At 41.8% G+C, this 27494-nt stretch overlaps 1 protein-coding gene and 2 pseudogenes across 15 annotated transcripts in view; 2 read left to right on the forward strand and 1 right to left on the reverse strand.

The window, feature by feature from the left end:
* Positions 1–5261: 5261 nt before the first annotated feature.
* Positions 5262–27494, reverse strand: part of ZNF157 (zinc finger protein 157) — a 63969-nt gene continuing 41736 nt past the window's right edge. For 5 of the 15 annotated variants that reach the window (XM_033105773.1, XM_033105751.1, XM_033105746.1 and 2 more), the window contains 3 exons: positions 8233–8359; positions 7846–7941; positions 5262–6939 (listed from right to left, as the gene is read on the reverse strand). In XM_033105773.1, coding sequence (XP_032961664.1) covers positions 5717–6939; positions 7846–7941; positions 8233–8281 — 1368 coding nt within the window. In that variant the 5' untranslated portion in view covers positions 8282–8359 and the 3' untranslated portion in view covers positions 5262–5716. Of the gene's footprint in view, positions 6940–7845; positions 8028–8086; positions 8121–8232; positions 8360–8471; positions 8558–17089; positions 17236–18258; positions 18337–24057; positions 24196–27494 lie in introns of those variants that run through there. The other 10 variants (XM_033105759.1, XM_033105767.1, XM_033105764.1 and 7 more) reach the window with 10 other exon arrangements.
* Positions 17154–18347, forward strand: LOC117024742 (NADH dehydrogenase [ubiquinone] 1 alpha subcomplex subunit 12-like; annotated as a pseudogene).
* LOC117024748 (UBX domain-containing protein 4-like) lies at positions 24177–25289 on the forward strand (annotated as a pseudogene).

Genomic DNA, 27494 nt, shown 5'->3' on the forward strand with positions numbered 1-27494 from the left:
GCCCTCAAGGAGTTCATACCCTGTGCTGGTGACTAATGAATCAGAAGACATTAATGTGTGGTCAGCAGAAACACTGAGAGGCCATAATGTAAGGTCAGAAGACACAGTTATGGGGACTATTTTAAGGAAAGCAGACACTGCTGGATCCTCAGGTAAAAAAAAAACAAAACTTGAAGCTCGGTAAATGGCGAATCAGAAGGTAGCATGACAAGGTCATGTGAGTTCTGCAGACATTATCATGGGGCTCAGGAGGTTCAAAGTTATCATACTGGTGGCAAATTGTGGAACAGCAAATATGGGTGCAATTGTGCTGTGCTATGGGTTTATGGGGGCCAAAGACACTGTACTAGTGACTAATAAAAAATCAGCTGACACAGCGATGGGGATCTAATGGAAGATAAGCAGACACTGGGATTAAAACTTGTTGGGTTAAATATATTGTACGGTGGTAGCCAATGGGGGATCAACAGACAAAATGGTGAGGACCAACCAACATGGGGTCCGACAGACACTACGCTAGGTCTAAAGGAAGGTGATAAGACACATCGCTGTGAGCTAATGGGAGGTCAGTGGTCACCATGCTGAGTGTGAAGGAGGGCAAAGAGGCACGCTACTGAGTTAATGGAGGATCATCAGTCACTAACCTGGAGGCTAAACGAGTGGAAAGACACTATGCTGTCAGCAAAAATTGCAACGGGTATCAGACTTATGGGATGATCATTTCCTAAGTTATACAAATGGCTAATCACTATTGTATAGCTGAAACTAATGTAATATTGTATGCCAACCATAATTGAAAAATAAAAAGTTTAAAAACTAATGAACCAGACACTTCAAAATGGTTCAAACTGTGAATCTTATGTGAATTTTATCTCAATTTTGTCTCAGTACAAAAATGTAAAACCAAAACAATGTAATGGCAGCTAAAAGGGGTAGTGAGACGTGATGCTATGAGCATTATAATGGAGGGGGCTCAGCAGATTCTGCTGGAACAAAAGGTTGCGGTAAGACAAGCTGTTGCAGATCAGCAGTGTGCTCTAGGCTAAAGGAGGTGATATGAATTGCCGTAAGCTCATGGGGTGTTAGTAGACACTGTGCTGACATGTCAGGGGGGTCAAAACTACAGGCAGGACTGTGCTTAGGCTATTGGGAGTCAAATACACACAGTAATGTTGACCGGGGGTGATCACCATGTAAGCAATGGTAGCTACCAGAAGGCCAGCACAACCCACCATTTCTAAAGGTTTGGGAGGACTAAGTCTCCCATTGCCAATGTCTTTCATCTGATCTAGTGGTCAAGATTCCTGACTTTCTTCCAGGCAGCTCCTGGTGTGGGAACAGGGATCTTTTCACTTTTGGTTTTAAAGTTTAAGATATAATTTACACACAATGAGATACACAGATCTTAAGTTTACTCATTTGATGACTATTGTACACACCCATTAACACACACTCCAATCAAGATACAGAATAGGGGCCGGACCGGTGGCTCAGGCTGTTGGAGCTCCGTTCTCCTAACTCCAAAGGCTGCAGGTTCGATTCCCACATGGGCCAGTGGGCTCTCAACCACAAGGTTTCCGGTTTTGACTGCCGCAAGGGATGGTGGGCTGTGCCCCCTGCAACTAGCACCGGCAACTGGACCTGGAGCTGAGCTGCGCCCTCCACAACCAAGACTGAAAGGACAACAACTTGACTTGGAAAAAAGTCCTGGAAGTACACACTGTTCCCCAATAAAGTCCTGTTCCCCTTCCCCAATCAAATCTAAACAAAACAGATACAGAATAGTCCCATCACCCCTCCTACCCCTTATGTGTTAATTCGCACCCCAGAGGCAATCACTGATCTGCTTTCTATCACTATGGATTACTTTTATTTATGCTTGACATTGACACTTTCCATAATAATTTTAAAACATCACATTTAATGTTTTAAATAGATGAGGATTGGAAGAATTGATGAGATGGCATCTTGATAAACAATTAATACTTAGTAAATGGGGTGAGGGCATGCTATATACAAAATGCAGAGAGTGTAGTATGTATATTCAAGTGTATGCTGTATTAGGGGCATCTGATGATTAATTCAAATACCCTGAGTCATTATAATCATTATGGAATATTCAGGGGAAAAAGCAAAACATGTATTTAATTTAGCATCAATTTACTATGGCATAGTGCTACCAAATACTAAAGGTAAAGGATTCACTTTTGCTTATCAAAAAATGTGCAACAGCCGTTATGGAAGGCAGTGTGGAGTTTCCTCCAAAAATTACGAACAGAATTACCATATGACCCAGCAATCCCTCTCCTAGGTATCTACCCAAAAAATCTGAAAACATCTACACATAAAGACTCGTATGCTCCAATGTTCATTGCAGCTTTATTTACGGTGGCCAAGACATGGAAACAACTAAAATGTCCTTCGATAGATGAATGGATTAAGAAGTTGTGGTATATATACACAATGGAATATTATTTGGCGGTCAGAAAAGATGATATAGGAACATTTGTGACAACATGGATGGATCTTGAGAGTATAATGCTAAGCGAAATAAGTCAGACAGAAAAAGCAGAGAACCATATGATTTCACTGCTGTGTGGTATATAAACCAAAAACAACAAAAGAACAAGACAAATGAGAAACAAAAACTCATAGACACAGACAATAGTTTAGTGGTTACCAGAGGGTAAGGGGGGTGGGGGTGGGAGATGAGGGTAAGGGGGATCAAATATATGGTGATGGAAGGAGAACTGACTCTGGGTGGTGAACACACAATGGGATTTATAGGTGATGTAATGCAGAATTGTACACCTGAAATCTATGTAATTTTACTAACAATTGTCACACCAATAAATTAAAAAAAAAATGTGCAACAGAAAAACATTCTCAGACAAAGTTGAGGTTTGCCACTAATAGACCTCCACTAAAGAAAACTCTACAAGGGCGAACAGGTGGCTCAGTTGGTTAGAGCACAAGCTCTGGGCAACGGGGCTGCCGGTTTGATTCCCACATGGGCCAGCGAGCTGCGCCCTCCGCAATTAGAATGAAGTCAATGAGCTGCCGCTCAGCTCCCGGGTGGCCAGATGGCTCAGTTGGTTGGAGCGCGGGCTCTCAACCACAAGGTTGCTGGTTCGACTCCTCAACTCCCGCAAGGGATGGTGGGCTGTGCCCCCTGCAACTAGCAACGGCAACTGGACTTGAAGCTGAGCTGCGCCCTCCACAACTAAGATTGAAAGAACAACAACTTGACTTGGAAAAAGTCCTGGAAGGACACACTGTTCCCCAATAAAGTCCTGTTCCCCTTCCCCAATAAAAAATCTAAAAAAAATCTTAAAAAAAGAAAAGAAAACCCTACAGGCTATTTTTCAGGCAAAGAAGAAAATGGTCCTGGAAGGAATACAGAAAGGAATAAAAACCAACCAACGTAGTGAATATGTGGGTAAAATGAAATGCATGAGGAGGTGGAGGGGTGTGTGTGTGTGTGTGTGTGTGTGTACATACACAGATATTACATATACATATGTATGTAAATCCCATTAATACATCACTATATTTTGAAATATAGATGTATATACATGTATATGAGCAAAGCTTCTTAAAAAGATTAACTTCCAAAGACAATTTCTTGGAGAAAACCATAAAATACTATTGAAGGTCAAAAAAGATACATTAAAAAATAAAAAGACAAACCACATTCATGGATGGAAAGGCTTAAAGTCATTTTACAGCTTTCAGATTAGCAACAATTTCAAAGACTGATAGTTAAGTCCTAGTGCATATGTGGGAAAATGTAAACTTTTTCTCAAACTGTTCATGAGAGTGTAAATTAGTACACCTTGGAGGAGAAAAAAATCAATTACTTAATAGAATTGAAAAACTTCTGTATTAATCAGAACCCAGCAAGGAGACAGAAACCATATCAGTTATTTTGACAGAGAGAACTTATTATAAAGAATTCTTTTGTGTGTGTGTGTGTGTGTGTGTGTGTGTGTGTGTGTGAAACAATGCATTTTATTCAAGAATTCTTAACTAGTTATAGTTATCAATCACATAAATGAAAAGACAAAAAGAGAACATTAAAATTATCATGGAGGTAGCAACTGCAAAAAGCAGCCAGGCAAGGGTAACAAGGGAAGAAATAGAAATTACTAAAAATTAGAAGGTTGGAGGAGGGGTCTCATATGGCTGGGACTCTAAGGAGGTGGCACCAGCCAACTGCTGGTAATGTCTCTAGGGGATTGGGGTACCATTAGGCTGGAAAACTGCAAACTGGATTAAACTGCTGCTACCACGAGGAACTGCTGCTGCCCCAGTGAAGAAGTAACGCTGGACAGATGAACACGGAGGCCCAACGGGGAGACGCTGGCAAGACAGAAATGTGTTTATTGTAGAGTCATGGCCCCAGCCAGCATCACAAAGCACAGTATAGAAAGGGTGGGTGTGGAACCGGGGTGCAATAGCTTAATAACTGGCACACTGCTTACACCTCATGACCCACCAGTTCCACTTCTAGATTCAGACACTAAACACAGAAACAATACAAATGTCTTTCACTAGGGAATGGAGACATAAATGAATAAACCAGACCTATATTTGTCGACATGGACAGACCTTGGAAAGGTAACATTTCATGAGAAAAGCAAGCTGTAGAAGTTTAAACATAGTGTTATACCTTAAAGTTTTTAAAAGCAATATAGTATTATACATTGCAGAATCCATACTATATTCAAAAAAACTCGAGGTAGATTAAAATTCTAAATGTTGAAAGGAAAACCTTAACTTTAGAGGAAAGTAAAGGAGAATACTTTCACCTTGAAACTGACCATATTAAAACATAAAACCTGAGCAGGAGAAAAGAGTTAATAAAATTAAAGAACCAGGGGTCGGCCCGGTGGCTCAGGTGGTTAGAGCTCCATGCTCCTAACTCCAAAGGCTGCCGGTTTGATTCCCACATGGGCCAGTGGGCTCTCAACCACAAGGTTGCCAGTTCAATTCCTCGAGTCCCGCAAGGGATGGTGGGCTCCGCCCCCTGCAACTAAGATTGAACACGGCACCTTGAGCTGAGCTGCCGCTGAGCTCCCGGATAGCTCAGTTGGTTGGAGTGTGTCCTCTAAACCACAAGGTTGCCGGTTCGACTCCCGCAAGGGATGGTGGGCTGTGCCCCCTGCAACTAGCAACGGCAACTGGACCTGGAGCTGAGCTGCGCCCTCCACAACTAAGACTGAAAGGACAACAACTTGACTTGGAAAAAAGCCCTGGAAGTGCACACTGTTCCCCAATAAAGTCCTGTTCCCCTTTCCCAATAAAATCTTTAAAAAAAAAAAAAAATTAAAGAACCAGCCACAGTCTGGAAGAAGGTATTTGTAACACAGATTCCTGAAAGAGGATTCTTTATAGTCTCATATATTAAAAAAACAACACTTAAACCAAAAGGTAAAAGATAAATAGCCCATTAGAAAACAATGAGCAAAAGGATATGAATAGTCAATGCACAGAAGAAAAAACCCAAGTGGGCAATCAACAGAGAGGAAGATGTTTAACCTCCCCACTAATTAGGGAAATACAAATGAAGGGAAAACAACAATGAGCTATCCCCTAAGGGATCAGGACATATTTTCACACCAATGTAGTTAGGAGCCAAATTGTTACAGGTGCACTCTCTGTGCCCTGGTGATCAGATGGTCCAAAGGGCTTGAGCAAATGGTGAGAAGAGTCTTCACCAAGAAGCTTTCTCCATAGTACAAGGCAAGGGCCAGCCTACGTGAGTTCTCTGATGTTCTGTGAGGTGTGCTTTCCGGCAGAAGGCTTTCCCACATTCTTGACATTCAAAAGGTCTCTCTCCTGTGTGAATTCGCTGATGTTCAATGAGGCGTACTTTCAAATAAAAGGCATTTCCGCATTCGCTGCATTCATAAGGTTTCTCTCCTGTGTGAGTTTTCTGGTGTTGACAAAGGGATTTCTTCATACTAAAGATTTTTCCACATTCACTGCATTCATAGGGTTTCTCTCCTGAATGCATTCTCTGATGTTCAATGAGGCGTGCTTTGACATAGAAGGCATTACCACATTTATTACATTCATAAGGTTTCTCTCCTGTGTGAATTCGCTGATGTATCCCAAGAGATGAGTGCACCCTGAAAGACTTCCCACATTCATTACACTGATAGGGTTTTTCACCGGTGTGAGTTCTCTGGTGATTATTGAGAGTCGTCTTCATTCTGAAGAATTTCCCGCACTCCTCACATTTATAGGGTTTCTCACCTGTGTGAGTTCTCTGGTGTTGATTTAGGGATTTCTTTGCACGGAAGTTTTTCCCACAGTCACCACATTCATAGGGTTTCTCCCCAGTGTGAGTTCTCTGGTGTTGAGTAAGGGATATCTTAACGCGAAATTTTCTCCCACATTCACCACATTCATAGGGTTTCTCCCCTGTGTGAGTTCTCTGATGAATTGTGAGGGTTGCCTTCTCAGAAAACGTTTTCCTACATTCAGTACATTCATAGGGTCTCTCTCCAGTGTGTGTTCTCTGATGGAGGATGAGTTGTGACTTCCTGCCAAAAGATTTCCCACATTCATTACATTCAAAAGGCTTCTCCCCTGTGTGAGTTTTATGATGAGCAATGAGGTATGATCTTGCACTAAAGGTTTTTGCACATTCACCACATTTATAGGGTCTCTCCCCTGTGTGTATTCGCAGATGTTCAATAAGGTTTGATTTCCTGCAGTAAATTTTCCCACATTCGGGACATTCAAAGTTTCTGTCTCCAGTGTGTGCTCTTTTATGTTCAACAAAGCCCATCTTCTTGTAGAGGACTTTCCCGTACCCATTATATTCAAGAGTTTGATCTGCAGTTTGAATCTTCTGATGCTGAAGGTCATTATCATGCCTGAGGGCACTACCCCCAACAGAATTGTTGCCACACAGCAGTGAGAGAGATCCTTTAAAAACAAATCAGATCATATCATTCTTTCACTGAAAAACCAACAATGGCTTTCCTTATCATGATATAAAATTAAAGTGCTTAACATAGCCTATAGAACTCTACACAATTTGGAGCCCAGCTAACTTTCTGATATCACCTCTTCACATTCACACCACCCACCCTTAAGCCACACTGGCTTCTTTGCTATTACTAGGATATAGCCCTCAGAATAGGCTTGCCACTTACTGATCTCTCTGCCCAGAATATTCAAAATCTACATGGCTTCATCTCTCTCACGTCACTGATGAGGGTGTCGCAATGTTAATCTCACCAAACAAACTTCCCTGACCACATTCCCTAAAAGCACACATCTCATCACTCTCTAGCCTTCTTATCTTACATTGATTTTTCTTTTCACCACGAAACATTATGTCTCTTTCCATCATTTAGACTTGCAAGCTCCAGGAGAACAGAGATATTAGTTTAGTCACTGCTGGCTCTCCGCACCTAGAACATGACCAACATATAGTTGACACTCATCTAAGATTTGGTGGATCATTAAATGAATGCCTGGCAATAGAAGGCATCCGAGGCAATGGAGAGAAGGCAGGCAATTGAGAATACTAAAGAGAGAGAGACTAGCTAAGAATAAATGTCTAAGATGAGGCAGGTGGGGATAGATAAGAGTGGTAAACAATCACAAAAATCAAGATAAAATAGGAGCCAGCACGTAGGTGTGTGTATGATGATATTGCAATGCGTGATTTAGACATCTGAAGCACACAGACCTTCTGTCCTCCAGTTTTCAAAGAGCAAGGACCTCTAAATAAAGATGCCTGAAAAACACTGCCCAAAGATAACCCTAGATATGAATTCCTGGGCTCTTTCTCCCACTTTCCATGTCCAGTTCTTGCTCACTCACCTGTGTAACCATGGCCTGGGGATTCCTCCTCTAATACCCACAGCTCTTCTCCTCGCTCCAACTTGAAGATCATCTCCGGTTTGGCCACGCAGAGGCCTGTTAATGGGAAATGGCACAGGACGTGGGCCAAGTTGTCTGAGCTTTAGGGCCTCTGATGGAGGAGAAAGGTGCATCCTCATGAGCTGCACAAGGAAGGGGGCCCATTTAAACCTTTCATCGGGGGAAGTGACAACAAACATACCCTTCCTGGTGCCCCAAACAGATCAATCGTCTGTGACCTTGAATCTAAAACGAAAGTATCATTCAACCCGATAAAGGGTACACACGTTACAGCCATCAAGAAAGGAAACACATGCAAGCAGGAGTTACAGAGACAACAATCCTCACCCACAGATGCCAAGTTGCTGTAGTTCTCCAGCATCACATCCTTGTGCATGGTCCTCTGAGCAGGGTCCAGTCTGTGCCACTCCTGTCGGGTGAAATCCACAGCCACGTCCTCGAATGACACAGATTCCTGTAACAACAATGTGCAATGATCAGAATGGGACGCATGGGAAAGACGGGTGGGGACTAAGTCTTTCAACAGAGAACTATGGAGAAGTAATAAGAAAAACTGCATCAGACACCTGGCTTTGTCCTGTTGGATATTATACTTTGCAGTGGGGAAACCCAGAACAGCCCTGCTTCTGTGTTACTTTATCAATTCATGAAGAGAAGACGACGTCCTTCTGAGTTAAAACACTGTGTGCCTGGACCTGTCCCAGTTGCTGGGGAAACAAAAAGGAAAAAGATGGAGTGCCTGCTGTCAAGGAGCTCATATCCCAGTAAGGATACCTGTATATGAACACAGCCTTGTGATGAGGTGCTGCACGAGCTTTGCTGGACGTGGGGACATCGGTACAGGGTGCAATGGGCTTTCACAAGGGAGGGAACCAGATTCCATTTTGTGTTATCAGGTTGAACTTCACTTGAGGAGATAGTGCTTTGAATTCATAAAAAAGAATATCATTTCCCTCATGAATATGGGGCAATAGCACAAGAAAAGGCAGGAAGACACGAAACACACACGGTGAGTTAGAGAACCACATACAGTACAGTGTGATGGGAAAATGGTGCTTCAGGCTACGATAAGATAAAGGGCTGTAAAGACGGTCAGGGGTTAGACAGTGAAGGGATTTCCAACTTTTGTTTCTATAGCTCATCAGTCTCTAAAATACTTGACTCCTTATACCGTCAGGATATTTTATGACCTCCCCACAATATATTTATATTTATAAATTATATGGAAGTAGTGTCAAATGGGTGAAAGGGAGAGAATATTATTCCCAGGATAAGAGCATGAACAGCTGGATTGAGGCTTGTGCCATATATTGATTAGCAAAACAGAAAAGAAAATGGGTTGGCAGAAGGGGAAATTGAAATAAATCTTGGACCTGAGCTGGAGTGTTTATGGCACATACCAATAGAGACGTCCAGCTGGCAGGTGATTCTGAAGCTCAGGAGAGAAGGCTAGGATAAGCCAAGAACTGGAAAGCAATAGCATTTCAGCACCAGATGAAGCCACAAGAATAAACTAGGTCGCTAACAGATAATGGACCTTAGAGAAGCACCAAGTACAGAGGCAGCGGGAACACCAATATGACATAAAGTTTGGGGGGTGGGGGGAGCTCTGTGGGGCAGAGAAAATGGGAGAGAACCTTTTGTTCTGATACAGTCCTGCCCCAAAGTAAGCCCCAGTGCCTAAGCTGCAACCATGCAGCAGCAGGCACCTCAAACTCTAAGGGAGAAAAATCCTTTTCTTTGGCCAGAGGAATAGAGTGTGGGAAGGATCCCCATTGCCTTCTTTCTAACCTCCCACCGCTTAGCCCCAAAGGCAAACCGGCTTACAGAAAGTGAGTGCCAGAGTGGAGAGACTAAAACCCCAACTGTCCAGCCAGAGGACCAAGAAGGGGGATCCCTGGGAGTAGCAGTGTGGGAAAGGTTAACCTAATAATATAGCTTCAAACTATGTGAAGCAAAAATGAAAGGAGAAATGGGCAAATCTACAATTCTGGCCGCCAACTTTCAATACCTCTTAGTAATAAAAGTAACTAGTAAACAGAAAATCAACAAGGATATAGAAAAACTGAACACCACCAATCAACCAATTGACTTTGCAAACTTTCCACTCAAAAATAGAGATTAACAGTTTCTTCACATATACATGGAATATTCACCAAGCTAGACCATATCCTGAATCATAAAACAAACCTCAACACAATTAAAGGGCCCACTAGGTATCAAGGAAAATTGACCTGGAACCTTCAACTCTGAGATATACCCTAAAAACACTATTAGAATTTAAAGACAAAGAAAAAATTCCTCTGGGCCTCCAGGCAAAAGAATGAAATAACTTACAAGGCAAGAGAATTAGAATGGCATCAATTTCTCAAAAACAACATACAAAGCAAAGCAATAGTGGAACAGCATTTTCAAGAAACTTACGGAAAGCAAGTACAAACAAATGAAATTATACCCAGCCAAGATATCCTTCAAACATCAAGGACTTTAGAAAGTTTGGAATGTGCCAGAACATGTGTGCCCTTCCTAAAGAATTTATTAGGGTTGCGCTGTCCAATATGGTAGTTATTAGCTACATGTGGCCATTTAAATTTACATTTTGATGAATTAAAATGGGATAAAATTTAAAATTCAGTTCCTTGGTCAGACTAGGCCCATTTGCAGTGCTCAACAGCCACATGCAGCTAGTTACAGTACCAGACATTATAACTACAGAACATTCCCATCATTGCAGGAAGTTCTATCGGACAGCGTGATGCTCAACAACGACCTTCACCCAACCAGAAATGATGAATGGGAAAACTCTGGCAAAAGGACTGACAACGAGCATTTTACATATTCAACTGTAAAGGCTGGGGTCATGGGTTGAAGGATAATGTTTAAACGTTAAGTGTTCCGATAAAGTAGAAAAACTGCAACTGAAAAACAGGAGAAAAAAAAGAAAAGGGGAAAGCTGAATGAGATCATTGACTGCTGTATAGGTAATAAGTGAGACACAAATTAGATAGTAAAAGACGAATAAGGAAAAAGTCAATTGGTACAATCATTGGTTGTAATGGTAAACAATATCGAGTTTCCTCCACAAATTAAAAATAGAACTACCATATGATCCAGCATTGCTACTTCTGGGTATAGATCCGAAGGAAATGAAATCATTATACTGAATAGATAGCTGCACTCCCATGTTCAATGGAGCATTATTCACAACAGCCAGGACATGGAAACAACCTAAGTGTCTGTTGTCAGATAAATGGATAAAGAAGATGGGGTATATATACACAATGGAATATTATTCTGCCATAAGAAAGAAAGTCTGTCATTTGCAACAACATAGATGGACCTTGAGTGCACTATGCTAAGTGAAATAAGCCAGACAGAGGAAAGACAAATGTATCATCTCACTTATATGTGGAATCTAAAAAAAGTCAAACGCATAGAAGCAGTATAGGTGGTTTTCAGGTGTGGGGAAATGGGGAGATGTTGGTCAAAACGGAGAAAGTTAGTTATGTAGGATGAATAAGTCTAGAGATCTAATGTACAGTAAGATGACTATACTTAATATTGTGTTGAACAATAGAAACATGCTGAGTTTAGATTTTAGGTACACTCATCACACAAAAAAGCGTAACTATGTGAGGAGATATGTTAACTAGCTTGACTATAGTAATCATTTCACTATGTATATACATATCAAATCATGTTGTATACATTAAATATATACAGTTGGGGGTGGGGTTAAGGAAAGGTTTATTGATTAAGAAGGTGCCAGCTGAGAAGATAGGTGCCCTAGTGTTTCCTCAACTCCATCGTACCAAAGTTCAGGCTTCTTTTATGTCGGGGAAGGGCTAATAGGAGGGACTGCTTTTGTAAAACTCAAGCTACACGCAGAATTCCTCTAATGATTAGCATGTCTACATGCAAGACTAAGCAGAAGCTATTAGCCTGAAGGCCGTGAGAACAAAGCAGGCTTCAACAAGATGGAGTCAAAGAGGCCGAGCATTTCACCCTGTTACAATTGCCCCCTTTTTGTTCATTCCTCAATCTTGAGGGAAATAGGGCAACCAGTGAATATATACAATTTTGGAGGCTGACCCGGATGCTCAGGCGGTTGGAGCTCCGTGCTCCTAACTCCGAAGGCTGCCGGTTCAATTCCCACATAGGCCAGTGGGCTCTCAACCACAAGGTTGCCAGTTCAACTCCTCGAGTCCCGCAAGGGATGGTGGGCTCCGCCCCCTGCAACCAAGATTGAACACGGCACCTTGAGCTGAGCTGCCTCCCGGATGGCTCAGTTGGTAAGCGTGCGGGCTCTCAACCACAAGGTTGCCAGTTCAACTCCCGTAAAGGATGGTGGGCTGTGCCCCTGCAACTAGCAAGGGCAACTGGACCTGGAGCTGAGCTGCGCCCTCCACAACTAAGACTGAAAGGACAACAACTTGAAGCTGAACGGCACCCTCCACAACTAAGACTGAAAGGACAACAACTTGACTTGGATAAAAGTCCTGGAAGTACACACTGTTCCCCAATAAAATCCTATTCCCCTTCCCCAATAAAATTAAAATATATATATATACATATATATATACACTTTTTGTAAATAAATAAGTAAATAAAAAGAAAGGAAAAAAAGGTTAACTATGGGTACTATACAAAGTATTAACACAATGGGGCGGCCAGTTAGCTCAGTTGGATAGACCACGGTGCTCTTAACAACAAGGTTGCTGGTTCGATCCCCACATGGGCCACTGTAAGCTGTGTGCCCTCCACAACTAGGTTGAAACAACTACTTGACGTGGAGGTGATGGGTCCTGGAAAAACACACTTAAAATAAAATAAACGTTTTTTTAAAAAAAGTATTAACACAAAGGTAGCTCCCAGCATAAAAATATAAACCTTCCTAATTACCAAAAATTTAGAAGAAACACTCAATAGAGAAATACAATAAACTTAACAAATACACATAGTAATTACAACATAATTTAAAATGAGAATTGAGACAAAACATATTTGCATTATTTATATTACCAAACAGTAATACAAATAAATGTGTATGGGCTTACCTTACCTATTAAAAAGAGAAAAGTTTTCACACTGCCTCATAAAGCAGAACCCAACATAATGCTATATACAAGAGACATGCTTAAAACACAGTCATTCAAAAAGGCTAAAATTAAAGAAATGGACAAAGGTTTACCAAATGAAAATATAAAGGCAGGGATTAAAATCCTGATACCAGACAAAGTAAAATCTAAAAGCAATTATATGAGACAAAGTAGAACACTTTACAAAGCCCTGTCCACAATGACATAACAATAAAGAAATTTGTAAATACCTATGCACAAAGTAACACAGCAAAAGCCTCTATGAAACTACGGGAATGCAAGAAGAAATAGAAGCATTCTCTAACGGGAGGTTTTTAACATACCACTCACAGAATTGGACAGATTTAGTGAACACAAATATAAATAAAAGGGCCGGTCCAGTGGTTCAGGCAGTTGGAGCTCCGTGCTCCAAAGTCCCGAAGGCTGCCAGTTCGATTCCCAAATAGGCTAGTGCCAGATGGCTCAGTTGCTTGGAGCACAGGCTCTCAACCACAAGATTGCCGGTTGGACTCCCGCAAGGGATGATGGGCTGCGCCCCCCGCAAATAACAACAGCAACTGGACCTGGAGCTGAGCTGCGCCCTCCACAACTACGATTGAAAGGACAGCAACTTGACTTGGAAAAGTCCCAGAAGTACACACTGTTCCCCAATAAAGTCCTGTTCCCCTTCACCAATAAAAAAATTTTAAATATACATATATATTTAAATATGTATATATATATATAAATAAATGAGGGGTGGCCAGAAGGCTCAGTTGGTTAGACCGCAAGCTCTCAAGAACAAGGTTGCCGGTTCAGTTCCAGCATGGGATGGTGGGCTGTGCCTCCTGCAACTAAGATTGAAAACGGCAACCGTACTTGGATCTGAGCTCCGCCCTCCACAACTAGATCAAAGGGCAACAACTTAGAGTTGATGGGCCCTGGAAAAACACACTGTTCCCCAATATTCCCCAATAAAAAGAAAAAAATTAATACATATGTGTGTGTGTGTGTGTGTATAAATAATGATATAAAAGACCTAAACAACATAATCAATAATGTGGAACTTTCGGATATATATAGACAACACTGCACCCAGGTCATACAGAATATACTTTTTCTCAAGTGCACATGGAACAGTCACAAAAATTGAGCATATACTAGGGCACAAAGAAAACAATCTCAGTAGATTCCTTAAAATAAAAATATTACAGGCCGGCCCGGTGGCGCAGGCGGTTGGAGTTCCGTGCTCCTAATGCCGAAGGCTGCCGGTTCGATTCCCATGTGGGCCAGTGGGCTCTCAATCACAAGGTTGCTGGTTCGACTCCTCGACTCCCGCAAGGGGTGGTGGGCTACACCCCCTACAACTCACAATGGCAATTGGACCTGGAGCTGAGCTGCGCCCTCCACAACTACGATTGAAAGGACAACAACTTGACTTGGAAAAAAAAATCCTGGAAGTACACACTGTCCCCCAATAAAGTCCTGTTCCCCTTCCTCCCCCCAAAAAGAACTTTAAAAAAATAAAAAATAAAATAAAAATAAAAATATTACAAACAACACTGATCACAATCAATAAAGAAATTTAAAAATTAGAAATTGACAAGCTGATTATTAAATGCATATGGAAATTAAAAGGACCTAGAATAGCCAAAGCACTTTTGAAAAAGGGAAAAAGACTTACATTACCTAATTTCGAGACTCATAAAACTTATAGTTCTCGAGACAGTGTGGTATTTTTGTAAAGATATATATGAGACAAAATAGTTTAGAAAGACCTACACATATATGGCCAATTGAAGTCTGACAAAGGTGTCAAAGATATTCAGTGGGCAAAGGACACTCTTCAATAAATGGATCTGGAACAATTGGATAGTCATAGCCGAAAAAACTTCAGAGTTCTGGAAGAATACTTACTGAACTGTTAAACCTAAGATGATCTCCAGAAGGTGAAATTATGAGGAATTTTCAAATTAAACATTTTATGTTTCTGATCATTTAGTTAAGGTAGTGTCTATCAGTTTTCTCCATTATAAAATTTCCAATTTTACCTATGTAATTAATGAGCAATCTGTGGGGACATACCTTGAGACTACATAAATATTTTGTTCCTCATTAAACTTTCAACCAATAGCTTTGGCATCCACCAATGATTCTTGCTTGGCTCAATTATTATTACAATGGTTGCAAAATGGTTATTTTTCTAACTCTATCATTCTTTACACATTAGTAATTGTCATTAGACCTTAAGGAATAGTTTTCCCTTCTTTCTTGTTCATTTATTTATTATGGACTCATGATTTTTCTTAGTCTCTAACCAGGCTCAACACCCATCTGGGGACCCAAGGCCATATGCACATGCATGAGTAAAATGGCCGGGGATAGAGAAGAAAATTTTCTGGGACTCTTTGACACCAAAGAATAATGCACTGTGATTCCAAAATCTGTTGGTGAAGTCCTAACAGGGGCCACAGTTAGATTGGTAGGATATAGGGATGCAACAGCTGATGGAATTAAAGTGAGAGTTGGATGAAAATGGGAATGTTTGAATGGACTTTATGTGAAATGGTTACATCTCCTTCATCTAAATGTATCCCTGAGATGGATATTATGTCTAACTGGAGAACACTTCTCCTATTTAGTATTGTAAAACAGAAGGAATATAAATTCACCCTTTCACAAGTATTAATTGTGCATGATAAATGAGGATCTTTAGAATTGCTCAAGCCCATACATGTTATTTTGAAGCAGTATAGAATATATGGTGGACAAAAAGAGATTACCACTTTAATTAATGACGTGTTAGATGCTGGAGTTCAGGTCGAACAATTTCTCTTAGAATAGCCCCGTGTGGCCCATGAAAAAGGTGGATGGCTCAGGGAGACTAACAAGGCTTAACTAAATTAGTTTTGCCTGTAGCATCAGTAGTTCCTGATATGGTTTAACAGTGAAAAAAATACAGGAAGCTAAAGGAGACTGGTTCTCAGCAACTGATCTAGCAAATGCTTTGTTCTCTATCTCAATATTGGAAAACAGTCAACTGCAGTTTGCTTTCACGTGGGAAGAATCCCAATTTACATTTCCTGTACTGCCAGGGTGTGATGTGAATTCACCAGCTGTCATAATTCAACTGTCATAATTTGATTAGAAGGGATTTGGACTTGATGCAGGTCCAACGTATAGTAATACACCACATTGACGGTATCATGATATCAGAAACTGAAGCTCAAGCTAGGCTGACTTAAATGCAATAGGGACACACAAGATCAATAGAGGCTAGGAGATAAATTCAACAAAAATCCAGGGGCCCACTCAAATGCTGAATTCGTAAGAATAGCCTGTGCAGGAGCCACCCATGACACTCCAAACACAACAAAAAATGAACTGCTGTTGTTACCTACCCCTGGTACTAAGCAAGAAACAGCACCCGGTCAGGTTACTTGGATTATGCAGGATGCATATTCCACATCTACCAATACTGCTACTGCTAGCTCCTCTTCATAAAACTACACGAAAGAAGGCCATATTTGAATAAGGCCCTGACAAAAAGTAAGCTATGTCTGAACTGCAAAAAACAATAGCTCTCCAGATGCCTTGAGCCCTTATGACCCGCACTTAGACATCATTTTCAAAGTGTGTGCAACTTGTACTAACGAAGATGTGAGCCTGGTAGGCTCATGACCAAAATGACCATGGTAACAGTGGAGGTTATGTACGGACTCAACAACATGGACTTCCTGTAACCAAGGGTGACCTGGCTACAGCCACAGCAGAGGGCCCATTGTGCCAGCAGCAAAGACCAACCCTGATATGCCACCATTCCCCAGAGTGATCAGCCAGCTATCGGGTGGCAGGTTGATTCCACTCGACAGCTTCCATCATGGAAGGGGCAGCAAATTGTTCTTACAGGAAGAGACAGTTACTCTGAGGATGGATTTGCCTTCCTTACATACAGTGCTTCCACCAAACCTATTATCTGTGGCCTTACAGAATGCCTTATCCACCATCACGGTATTCTACACTGCATTGCTTCTGATCAAGGAACTCACTTCACAGCAAATGAAGTGCAGCAATGGATCCATGTTCATGAAATTCACTTGTCTTACCATGTTCCCCCACATCCTGAAGCAGCTGGCTTGACAGAATGGTGGAAAGGCCTTCTGAAGACTGTTAGGCCTGAAGCACGTGCTGCAGCAGGTCAGAGGCCACGGTGGCTTCCGCGACTATATACAAATTTTCTTCAGGGCAAATCCTGTTGGTACATGAGTGGGAGGAAGACCAATATGGAAACAAATACTATGAAGACAACAAACAGTTTTTTGGCTGTCACTGATGGGCTATACACATACCGTGTTTCCCCAAAAATAAGACAGGGTCTTAATATATTAATTTTTGCTCCGAAAGACGCATTAGGGCTTATGTTCAGGGGATGTCCTCCTGAAAAAGCATGCTAGGGCTTATTTTCTGGTTAGGTCTTATTTTCGGGGAAACACGGTCGTAGTTTACCCTCTTCTCCGCAGGGGATATGTTCCAACACCCCCAGTGGATGCCTGGAACCATGAATAATACCAAATCCTATATGTACTGGTTTTTCCTATAATACATACCTATGATAAAGTTTGATTTATAAATTAGCCACAATAAGAGTTAATAACAATAATAAAATAGAACAATTATAACAATATACTGTATGTAATCAAAGCTATGTGAATGTGGTCTCCCTCAACATATTGTACTGTACTCTCACCTTTTCATTCAGAGGAAGCACTTTATGACTTCTCTTTGGCATATCTGAATTGCCAGCACTTTGGGGCCATTATTAAGTAAAATAAGGGTGAACTGAACCCAAGAAGTGTGATAACGATACTGGGATAGTCAATCTGATGGCTACTGGGTGACTAATGCGTGGAAGCATATACAGCGTGGAGACGTCTCAGGCGGGACGGAGCAAAACGGCAAGAGATTTCATCACGCTGCTCAAAACGGGGCACAATGTATAACTCATGAATTGTTTACTGCTGGAATTTTCTCTTTAATATTTTCAGACTGCTGTTGACGATACGTAAGTGAAACTGCAGAGAGGGACATCGCGGATAAGGGGACACAACTGTAAAACCGAAATGAGTGGCGCCGACACATTCTGGGATGTGGATGGAGGCACGTTGCCCCCTGAACGGCACTGTTGGCTTCACTTTCTGTCCGATGAATCCTCCAACGACCAAACCACCTACTGCTCATAAATTCAATATGAGTGCCACTCCAGAACAATATGTACCTTATTCCACCAACAGGAAGAAGATTCAGGAGTCGGTCCCACCTCAAACTTCTTGTAAGCAAAGACAATGGAAAACAACTGAAACGTAAAATACGGGGTTTTTCATGTAATTGCACTTTTACTGCTTACTACCAACTTGATTAAAATTGTTTGATTAAGCAAAAAAAAAAAAAGACTTGGTTACAGTGGCAGCTAGATGTTACCGTGTTTCCCCAAAAATAAGACCTAGCTGGACAATCAGTTCTAATGCCTCTTTTTTTTTTTTTTTAAAGGGGAAGGGGAACAGGACTTTATTGGGGAACAGTGTGTACTTCCAGGACTTTTTTCCAAGTCAAGCCGTTGTCCTTTCAATCTTACTTGTGGAGGGCGCAGCTCAGCTCCAGGTCCAGTTGCCGTTTTCTAGTTGCAGGGGGCTCAGCTCACCATCCCTTGCAGGAGTCGAACCGGCAACCCTGTGGTTGCTCCAACCAACTCAGCCATCCGGGAGGCAGCTCAGCTCAAGGTGCCGTGTTCAACCTTAGTTGCAGGGGGCACTGCCCACCTCGAGGAGTTGACTGGCAACCTTGTGGTTGAAAGCCCACTGGCCCATGTGGGAATCGAACCGGCAGCCTTCGGAGTTAGGAGCACGGAGCTCTAACTGCCTGAGCCACCGGGCCGGCCTCCTAATGCCTCTTTTGAAGCAAAAATTACTATAAGACCCGGTCTTATTTTACTATAATATAAGACCGGGCCATAACATAACATAACATAACATAACATAACATAACATAACATAACATAAAACTGGGTCTTATATTAATTTTTGCAGAGCTGATTGTCCAGCCAGGTCTTATTTTCGGGGAAACATGGTAGTATCTTGCAGGACTGGAGCAATGTCCTCCAGGATGCTATACAGCCTCTGAATCAGCATCTAATACATGGTGCTGCTTCTCCCATAGACAGGGGTCACGGGTCCAGAATTCAAGGGATGGAAATGGGAATGGCACCACTTACTATTACCCCTAATGATCAACTAGCAAAGTTTTTGCTTCCCATCCCTGTGACCTCATGCTCTGCTGGTGTAGAGGTCTTAGTTCCAAAGAGAGGAAGGCTTCCACCAGGAGACGTAATAGCAATTCCATTGAACTGGAAGCTAAGGCTGCCACCCAGCCACTTTGGGCTCCTCATGCTTTTAAAAAAAATTTTTTGTAAGAGTTTATTTGAACCAAACTGCCTGGAAGCAATATCTCTAATGCTCTGTGGCCCCTCATACCTTTAAATCAATAGGCAAAAAGGGGAGTTACTATACTGGCTGGGGTGGTTATCCTGACTACTAACGGGAGATTGGGCTGCTGCCACACAATGGAGGTAAGGGAGTATATTCCTGGAATATTTACACGGTCCGTTAAGGCATACTCCCATGCCCTGTGATTAAAGTAAATGGGAAACTACAACAACTCAACTCAGGCAGGACTATTAATAGCCCAGACCCTACAAGAATGAAGGTTTGGGTCATCCCACTATGTAAAGGACCACAACCAGCTGAGGTGCTTGCAAAGGGAATATGGAAAGGGTAGTAGAAGAAAGTACTTATAAATATCAGCTATGACCACATAACCAGCTGCAGACATGAGAACTGTAATTTTGCATATTTCTTCCTGATTTTATTATGAATGTGTACATAACAAATATTTTTGTTTTGTTCCCTCTCTCATCCTCTTATCATCTAACATAAAATCTATTAATAATAGTTAACTTTAAGTCACAGTATTTAAGTGCATCAAGGAGAAGAGTGAACATCACTCAATGACTTTACATCCTCTTCTGTGGAAACAGCCCGTTTTCGGTTGTACACATTGTAGTTGTGTCATGTTAGACAGAGGGGTAACCTTGTTATTGTCTCTACTAGGAGATTAAGTATGACTTAAGAAGATGCGTGTGGGTGCCAAGTTGACAAGGTGTAGACCGTGATGTGTCAAGTGAGCTACTTACAGTCCCTCGTTAATCAAACACTAATCTAATTTGTTGCTGTGAAGGTGCTTTGTAGATGTGATTAACGTATACCATTAGTTGACTTTAGTAAAGGAGATTATCCTTGATCATCTCGGTGGGTCTCATGTAAGCAGTTAAAAGGCCTTAAGAGCAATGGGATTCCACCTCTGGATGGCAATGTCAAATCCTGCCTGAAAGTTTCCGGCTGCCCTTCCTGATAGCCTACCCTATAGATTCTGGATTTACTTGCCAGCTCGCACAATCACGTACTCTAATTATTTGCAATAGGTCTCTTAATGTGTGTGTATATACATATATTCCCTACTGGCTCTACTTCTCTGGTAGAACCCTGACTGATATAGAGTACCCAGGGGGGCTTTAATCCAATGATAAGTGTCCTTATAAGACCTAGATAAGGAAGACAGACACAGAGAAGAGGATCATGTGAAGACAGAGGCAGAGATTGTAGTAATGTAGCCACAAGCCAAGGAACACCTTGAACCACTAGAAGCTAGAAGAGGCGAGAAGGGATTCTCCCCTAGAGCCTTCAGAGGGACCATGGCTCTGCCAACACCTCAATCTCCAACTTCTGTCCTCTAGAACTATGAGAAAACAAACTTTTGTTGCTTAAAGCCACCACGTTTTTGGTCATTAGTTATGGCAGACCTGGAAACTAACACAAATTTTACTGGGAAGTGAGGTGATACTATAATAAATACCTAAAAATGTGGAAGTGGCTTTGGCTTGGGATAATGTGTAGAATCTGGGAGAATTTTGAGGTGTGTGACAGAAAAGGCCTAAATTGCCTTGAAGAGACTATTGGAAGAAATATGGACATGAGAGGCACTGTTGCAGAGGGCTCAAAAGGAAGTGAGGAAGAGAATAGAGGAAGCTTCTGTCATCTTCGAGGGTACGTGTATCATCATGAGCAGAATGTTAATAGAAATATGAACATTACAGGTGCTTCTGGTGAGATTCCAGATGAAAATAAGGAACATGTTATTGGAAACTGGAGGAAAAACTATCCTTGCTATATAGTAGCAAAAAACTTGATAGGATTGTGTTCTACAGTTGTGAGGAAAGTAGAACTTGTAAGGAATGAACTTGGCTACTTAGCTGAAAGATTCTCAAGCAAAGTATTGAAGGTGTGGCCTGGTTTTGTCTTGCTGCTTATAGTAAACGGTGAGACAAAAGAAACATATTGAGTAAGGAGCTATTAAGCAAAAAGGAACCAATACTTGATGATTTCAGAGATTCTCAGCCTACCCACATTGTAAAGAATGCTAAAATTAGAAAATTCACTGTTCGGAACTAGTGCTATGGAGAGAAAGCCAAGAGTTTGGCTAGACAATCTTTCCTGAAGGGATTAGGTGTGTGACTCATGGATCCACTGAACCATTTCAGCAGAATCTAGGAACAGAGATGAGATTATCCAGTAAATAATCCAGTAAAAAATATAGGGCTCCTCTTGTCTAATGGGGGCCTACACAGGAGAACCACAAGGCTTTTGAGAATGTTATATGTGTAGAAACACTGCAAATTGAACTGAGAAGGATGGATACAAGACAAAATAAGAAAAGGCTATCAGGCTTCTAAAATTTTACAAGTAGAAAATTGTCTGGTAGAACTACCTAGCTACAAACATATGCTTCCTTGCAAGAAAAAGGAAGAATGACTTCAAGGGCACAGTCTTGGGTGCAAAGTCAGAGGGGGGAGGTGCAGACCCAGAGGCAGAAGCCAATGGAGCAGTAGGCAGTGCAGGGGTGCAAAGTGTTGCCACAGGTCACAAAGACAGAGCTATCACAGGCCAAAACGGCAGAGCCACAGAGAATTATTTTCAGGCCTTGCGTAAGGATGTAACTGTGAACAAAACTAACTCCATCTTTGTGTCTCTGATTTCTTTTCTATTCAAGTGTTTTGCACTGTGAACTCGGACCAACCTCACTGTTCTCAGCCAGCATACCAAAGCCTCATAGTTAATGATTACCAGTGTTCTTTAAATCTACACAATGCAGCTGTACAGGTTTTTGTCAGTAACGGCCAGAAAGGCATAACAACGGAGATAAATATCAAACTGGTGCTAGCGTCAATTCTAAAAAGTCATCTATCACAAGAACACCAGGAGGTAAGGTTCCTGGCACACACTACATTCTTTGTCCCTTTGTCTTGTCCATTTGTCTTGTTAATACCTAAGCTAGACTATAAAACATGTATTATAACAGCAGTCTGATAGCAGAGAATATTTGTGCAGACAGCTGAGTCGTCTGTTTGTTCCAACCCTATTCCTGTAAGTAACTTACCTTGTAATAAACTCCTTTTTTTTAAAATTAAGCACCTTATTCTTTTTTTTTTTAAAAGATTTTATTGGGGAAGGGGAACAGGACTTTATTGGGGAACAGTGTGTACTTCCAGGACTTTTTTTCCAAGTCAAGTTGTTGTCCTTTCAGTCTTAGTTGTGGAGGGCGCAGCTCAGCTCCAGGTCCAGTTGCCGTTGCTAGTTGCAGGGGGCGCAGCCCACCATCACTTGCGGGAGTCAAACGGGCAACCTTGTGGTTGAGAGGACGCACTCCAACCAACTGAGCCATCCAGGAGGCAGCTCAGCTCAAGGTGCTGTGTTCAATCTTAGTTGCAGGGGGCGGAGCCCACCATCCCTTGTGGGAGTCGGGGAATCGAACTGGCAACCTTGTGGTCAAGAGCCCACTGGCCCATGTGGGAATCGAACCAGCAGCCCTCAGATTTAGGAGCACGGAGCTCCAACCACCTGAGCCACTGGGCCGGCCCCATAAACTCTTGTTATGATCTATGGAGTTGCCTGCATTATTTTTCAGTCTCCAGAAACCCTCTCATTAACAGCAGCCACTACACCAGTGCTCCATCCTGACACCTTCAAACCTAATGGAATTGCCATGCTGAATTTTAAACTTGCTTGGAACCAGTGACCCCTTTATTCTTTCCAATTTCTCCCTTTTGGAATGGGAATGTCTATCTTATGCCTCCTCCACCATTGTATTTTAGAACCAGATAACTTGTTTTCTACTTTCACAGATTCACAGATGGAAAGAGAGTTTGCCCCAGGATGGATCATTCCCAGAGTCTCACTCCATTCATACCTGACTTAGATTATTTAAATAATAAGATTTAGGGCTTTTTGAGCTGATAATACTTAGATGAGATTCGGGACTTAGAATTGATACTATAATGGGTTAAGATTTGGGAGGATGTTGGAATGTGGTGAATTTATTTTGCACATGGGACAAACATGAATTTGGGGACCAGAGGATGGGCTGTAATGCGTTGAATGGTGGTCCCTAAAAAATATGTCCAGGGCAGCCAGATGGCTCAGTTGGTTAGAATGTGAGTTCTGAACAACAGGGTTGCCAGTTCGATTCCCACATGGGCCAGTGAGCTGCGCCCTCCGCAACCAGATTGAAGACAACAAGCTGCCGCTGAGCTTCCAGAGGGGCGGCCGGATGGCTCAGCTGGTTAGAGCGCGAGCTCTCAACAAGGTTGCTGGTTCAATTCCCTCATGGGATGATAGGCTGCGACCCCTGCAACTAAAGATTGAAAATGGAGACTGGACTTGGAGCTGAGCTGCGCCCTCCACAACTAGACTGAAGGACAATGACTTGGAGCTGATGGGCCCTGGAGAAACGCACTGTTCCCCAATATTCCCCGATAAAAATTTTTTTAAAAAAACTTTTTTCTTAAAAAAAAATATATATATATGCCCACATGCTAACACCCAGACTCTGTGAATGTTACCTTATTTGGGAAAAGGATCTTTGCATATGTAGTTAAGGGTCTTGAATTGAGATCATCCTGAATTACCTGGGTGAACCCTAAATCCAATGACAATTGTCCTTATAACAGACAGAAGAGGAGAGGGGAGTGAGTTGGGGTTCCCAGGCACCATTCAGGTCGCCATCACATTGGTCAAGAGGAGCAGCATGGTCTTCATGGTGTTCATGGCAGGTAGTGATGAGCAGTCTACACAGATGGCTGCAAGTTGGGAAGATAACAAAGTGACAGAAGCATCCTCAAGCAGTTCTGTTGCTGTTAAAATCAATACCAAAAGATGCACTCACTAAAAGTTGAAACATCAGTTGCAAATGGGAACCAGTCAGAAAGTTGAGTCTGTTTCATCCCTCATTTGAACCCAATAACATTTCTAAAAACTCTCAGTCCAGAGTTTGTGATACACCACTCACCTCTCCTAATACAAAGTCTTACGCTTAAACAGAAAGAGAAAGTTCAGGACATGTCACTCTCTCAGAAGCCTAGTCGATGTTCAAATCAGAGAGATCTACCCAGAACCTCACTGACACAGTGGGGGGAAAAAAATTTGAAGAAAAGTGAAAGGACAAAGAAAGGTTAAGAAGGAAATTGAGGAGGAAAATTGAAAAAGAAATGTTGGATATTAAAAGAAAGCAAGAAATGTTGACAAACAGAATGTAAGAAGAGCAAAGAAACAGAAAAGGCAGAAGACAGGGCAGCTCAAGGCCATATAAAACAGCAGACTGCATTGGACCATGCAGAGGGTGCGGCTTGTTTTACAAAGACAGAGGAAAAAGTAGAAGGTACCAAAGCTGTTGCTCTGCTGAAAACAGGCAAAAATAGAATTTAAGAGGGAACCTAATGCAAGAGAAACCTTCCTGATGGGTCTTCCTTCACAAATCAGTTCCCTATATATGCTTAAGAAAAAGCACGGCGGTTTGCTACACGGCAAGGAAGACCAACCACGCGTACATCCATGGTGCACTCTTCCAGTGGAAACATATGGACACTGTTGGGGACAGAACTTTATCCAGGCCTTGTCATTTGGATATTGGTTAGCAGTTTCTTAATTAGTAATGCTCTTCCTGCACAGACTTCTTTGATAACATCAACAGAACTCACAAATTGTGCACCAGCTAAGCAACTCAGAAAAAAAGAGAACCAGCCAGAAGAGTACTGGAAACGCATGGGGAAGACTTCAAAAGGGAAAAGAAGGTAGATTAAGGACTCAAGATGATTGTGAAGATAAAAACACTCAGACTGTAAATTCTATTCCACAGATGTAGTGAGACTAATACAATATATGCAATAATCATTATTTCTTTTATGATTTAATTCAACTAAAATTCTACGGGGGAAGTAGGACTGCTTTATGTTTTCTAACTAATTTGTATTTTAAAGTGTCTCTTTAATCCTGCTTAGGGGGTGCAGATTAAAACTGTAACTCAGAAAGGTCAAAAGATAAAGTAAATAGCTGCAAAGTACTTGCATGTGGCAACCAACTGCTAGAAGCTTCAAGAGTCTAAAGGTCTGACACAACTTCCCTCCATTAGCTTTTTTATGCAGTATTTCATGTACTCATTATCCCTATGCTCTCAGGTGGCATGTTTTGTTAAAACTCTTAAACCCACACAAAGTAACTAGCATATCACAGTAATTTGACTCTGCACAGTAATTTGGGTCAGATGCATTAATTAATTAACCAATCAGATGATAATTTATATTTAGTCTTTCTCTTATCACTTGACTGCAAGCAAAATCTTATAGTAGTTAATCTCACTTAAATACTGAGTGAAAAATATTTTCATAAAGAAAAATGGCCACCGACGTGTACAGTAGCACTTACGATAGGCTGTAATTGAAGATATTGTTTCCAACATCCATATTAAGATCTATCAAAAGATTTGTTTTTCAAAGTTTATTTTTCAGTTTTCTTTTAAACTTTTATTTATTTAAGTGTGTTTTTCCAGGACGCATCAGCTCCAAGTCAAGTAGTTGTTTCAATCTAGTTGCAGGGGGCACAGCTCACAGTGGCCCATGTGGGGATGGAACAGGCAACCTTGTTGTTAAGAGCACCACGCTCTAACCAACTGAGCTAACCGGCCATCCCCTATCAAAAGATTTCTTGACCCTCAAGTAACAGGAAATCTTTGCTACAGAGGAATTATTGATTTCTCTGTGCGTGCATTGTAACTCACATGTCTGATTGCACTTCTTATTCTGTTATGTCTTCTCAGACATCAGAGATAAATCTAGACTTCAATGTTTCTAGCTACTAGGAGTGTCGACCAGCATGCTTCTAAAACTTGTGTTGATATTTTATTTTTTGTACTTCCTTTATCCTAATATTTATCTACTTATACTTAAAAACTTCCTAAAAACCACGGGAAAACAAAGGCAACATGCAAATGAATGAAAAACAAAAACTGACTGGGGATGTGGGCATTTCTAACTCATCTTTGGAGGCTCTGGGAAGCAAGAGTTCGGGAGGGGTAGAGTACTGATAATAAGGAAAAAGGTGCCACGCATAGCTCAGAATCATCAGCCTCCAAACACTATTACCTAGGAAGAACACTATTAAAGGAAGAATTTTCACTGTCATCCACTGAATTCCTTATACTTTAGTGATCCCTCTCCTGTGACACAAAAATTTAATTTCTAGAAAAATATCTTTAACAGATAATCATGGATGTGCAAGGGGTGGCCAATGGCTCAGTTGGTTAGAGCGCAAGCTCTGAACAAAAGGGTTGCCGGTTCGATTCCCACATGGGCCAGTGAGCTGCGCCCTCCACAACTAGATTGAAGAATAACTACTTGGAGCTGATGGGCCCTGGAGAAACACACTGTCCCCCAATATTCCCCAATAAAATTTATAAAATAAAGGAAAACAATAATAATAACCACCTTACTTTAGCCAAGCATCATGGAAAAAACAGTGGGTCCCAACTCCACCCCATCAGCAAAAGCCAAGTGAGGAGCATACACTTTCACTCTGGTCTGGCTGTAACATGATGCTAAACCTTACACGACACTGGGGTGATAACTCAAAAGACTGAGGAGCTAAGGCTTATCCCTTCTGGGCAGTAATGAGGCTCCTCACTTAGCGCTGGCAGTGGAGAAACCATGGGGAGCCTGGACTTCCACCCCAAATCAGCAGTAATGAGGCATCTGTCCTCCATCATGCTGGAGTCGTGTCAGAGGAGGCATGCTGGAGTCAGGACTTTCACCACCGCCAAGGAGTAGCAAGGCTAAGCCCCCAACCCCGCATGGTGTCAGTGGAGGTAATAGGGAGCAGTAATTAGGCACTACTACTATTCCCACCCAGGGAAGAATCAAGGGAGACATAGTGGAAAGCTGGAATTCCACCTGTGCCCAGAAGTAATGAGCTCTCCACAATGGATGTCAAGGGAAGCCAAATGGGAAACCTGGACTTCTTTCCCCACCTACCGTGTTTCCCCAAAAAATAAGACCTAGCCGGATAATCAACTCTA

The sequence above is a fragment of the Rhinolophus ferrumequinum genome, chromosome X, assembly GCF_004115265.2.
Source record: "Rhinolophus ferrumequinum isolate MPI-CBG mRhiFer1 chromosome X, mRhiFer1_v1.p, whole genome shotgun sequence".
Lineage (NCBI taxonomy): Eukaryota > Metazoa > Chordata > Mammalia > Chiroptera > Rhinolophidae > Rhinolophus > Rhinolophus ferrumequinum.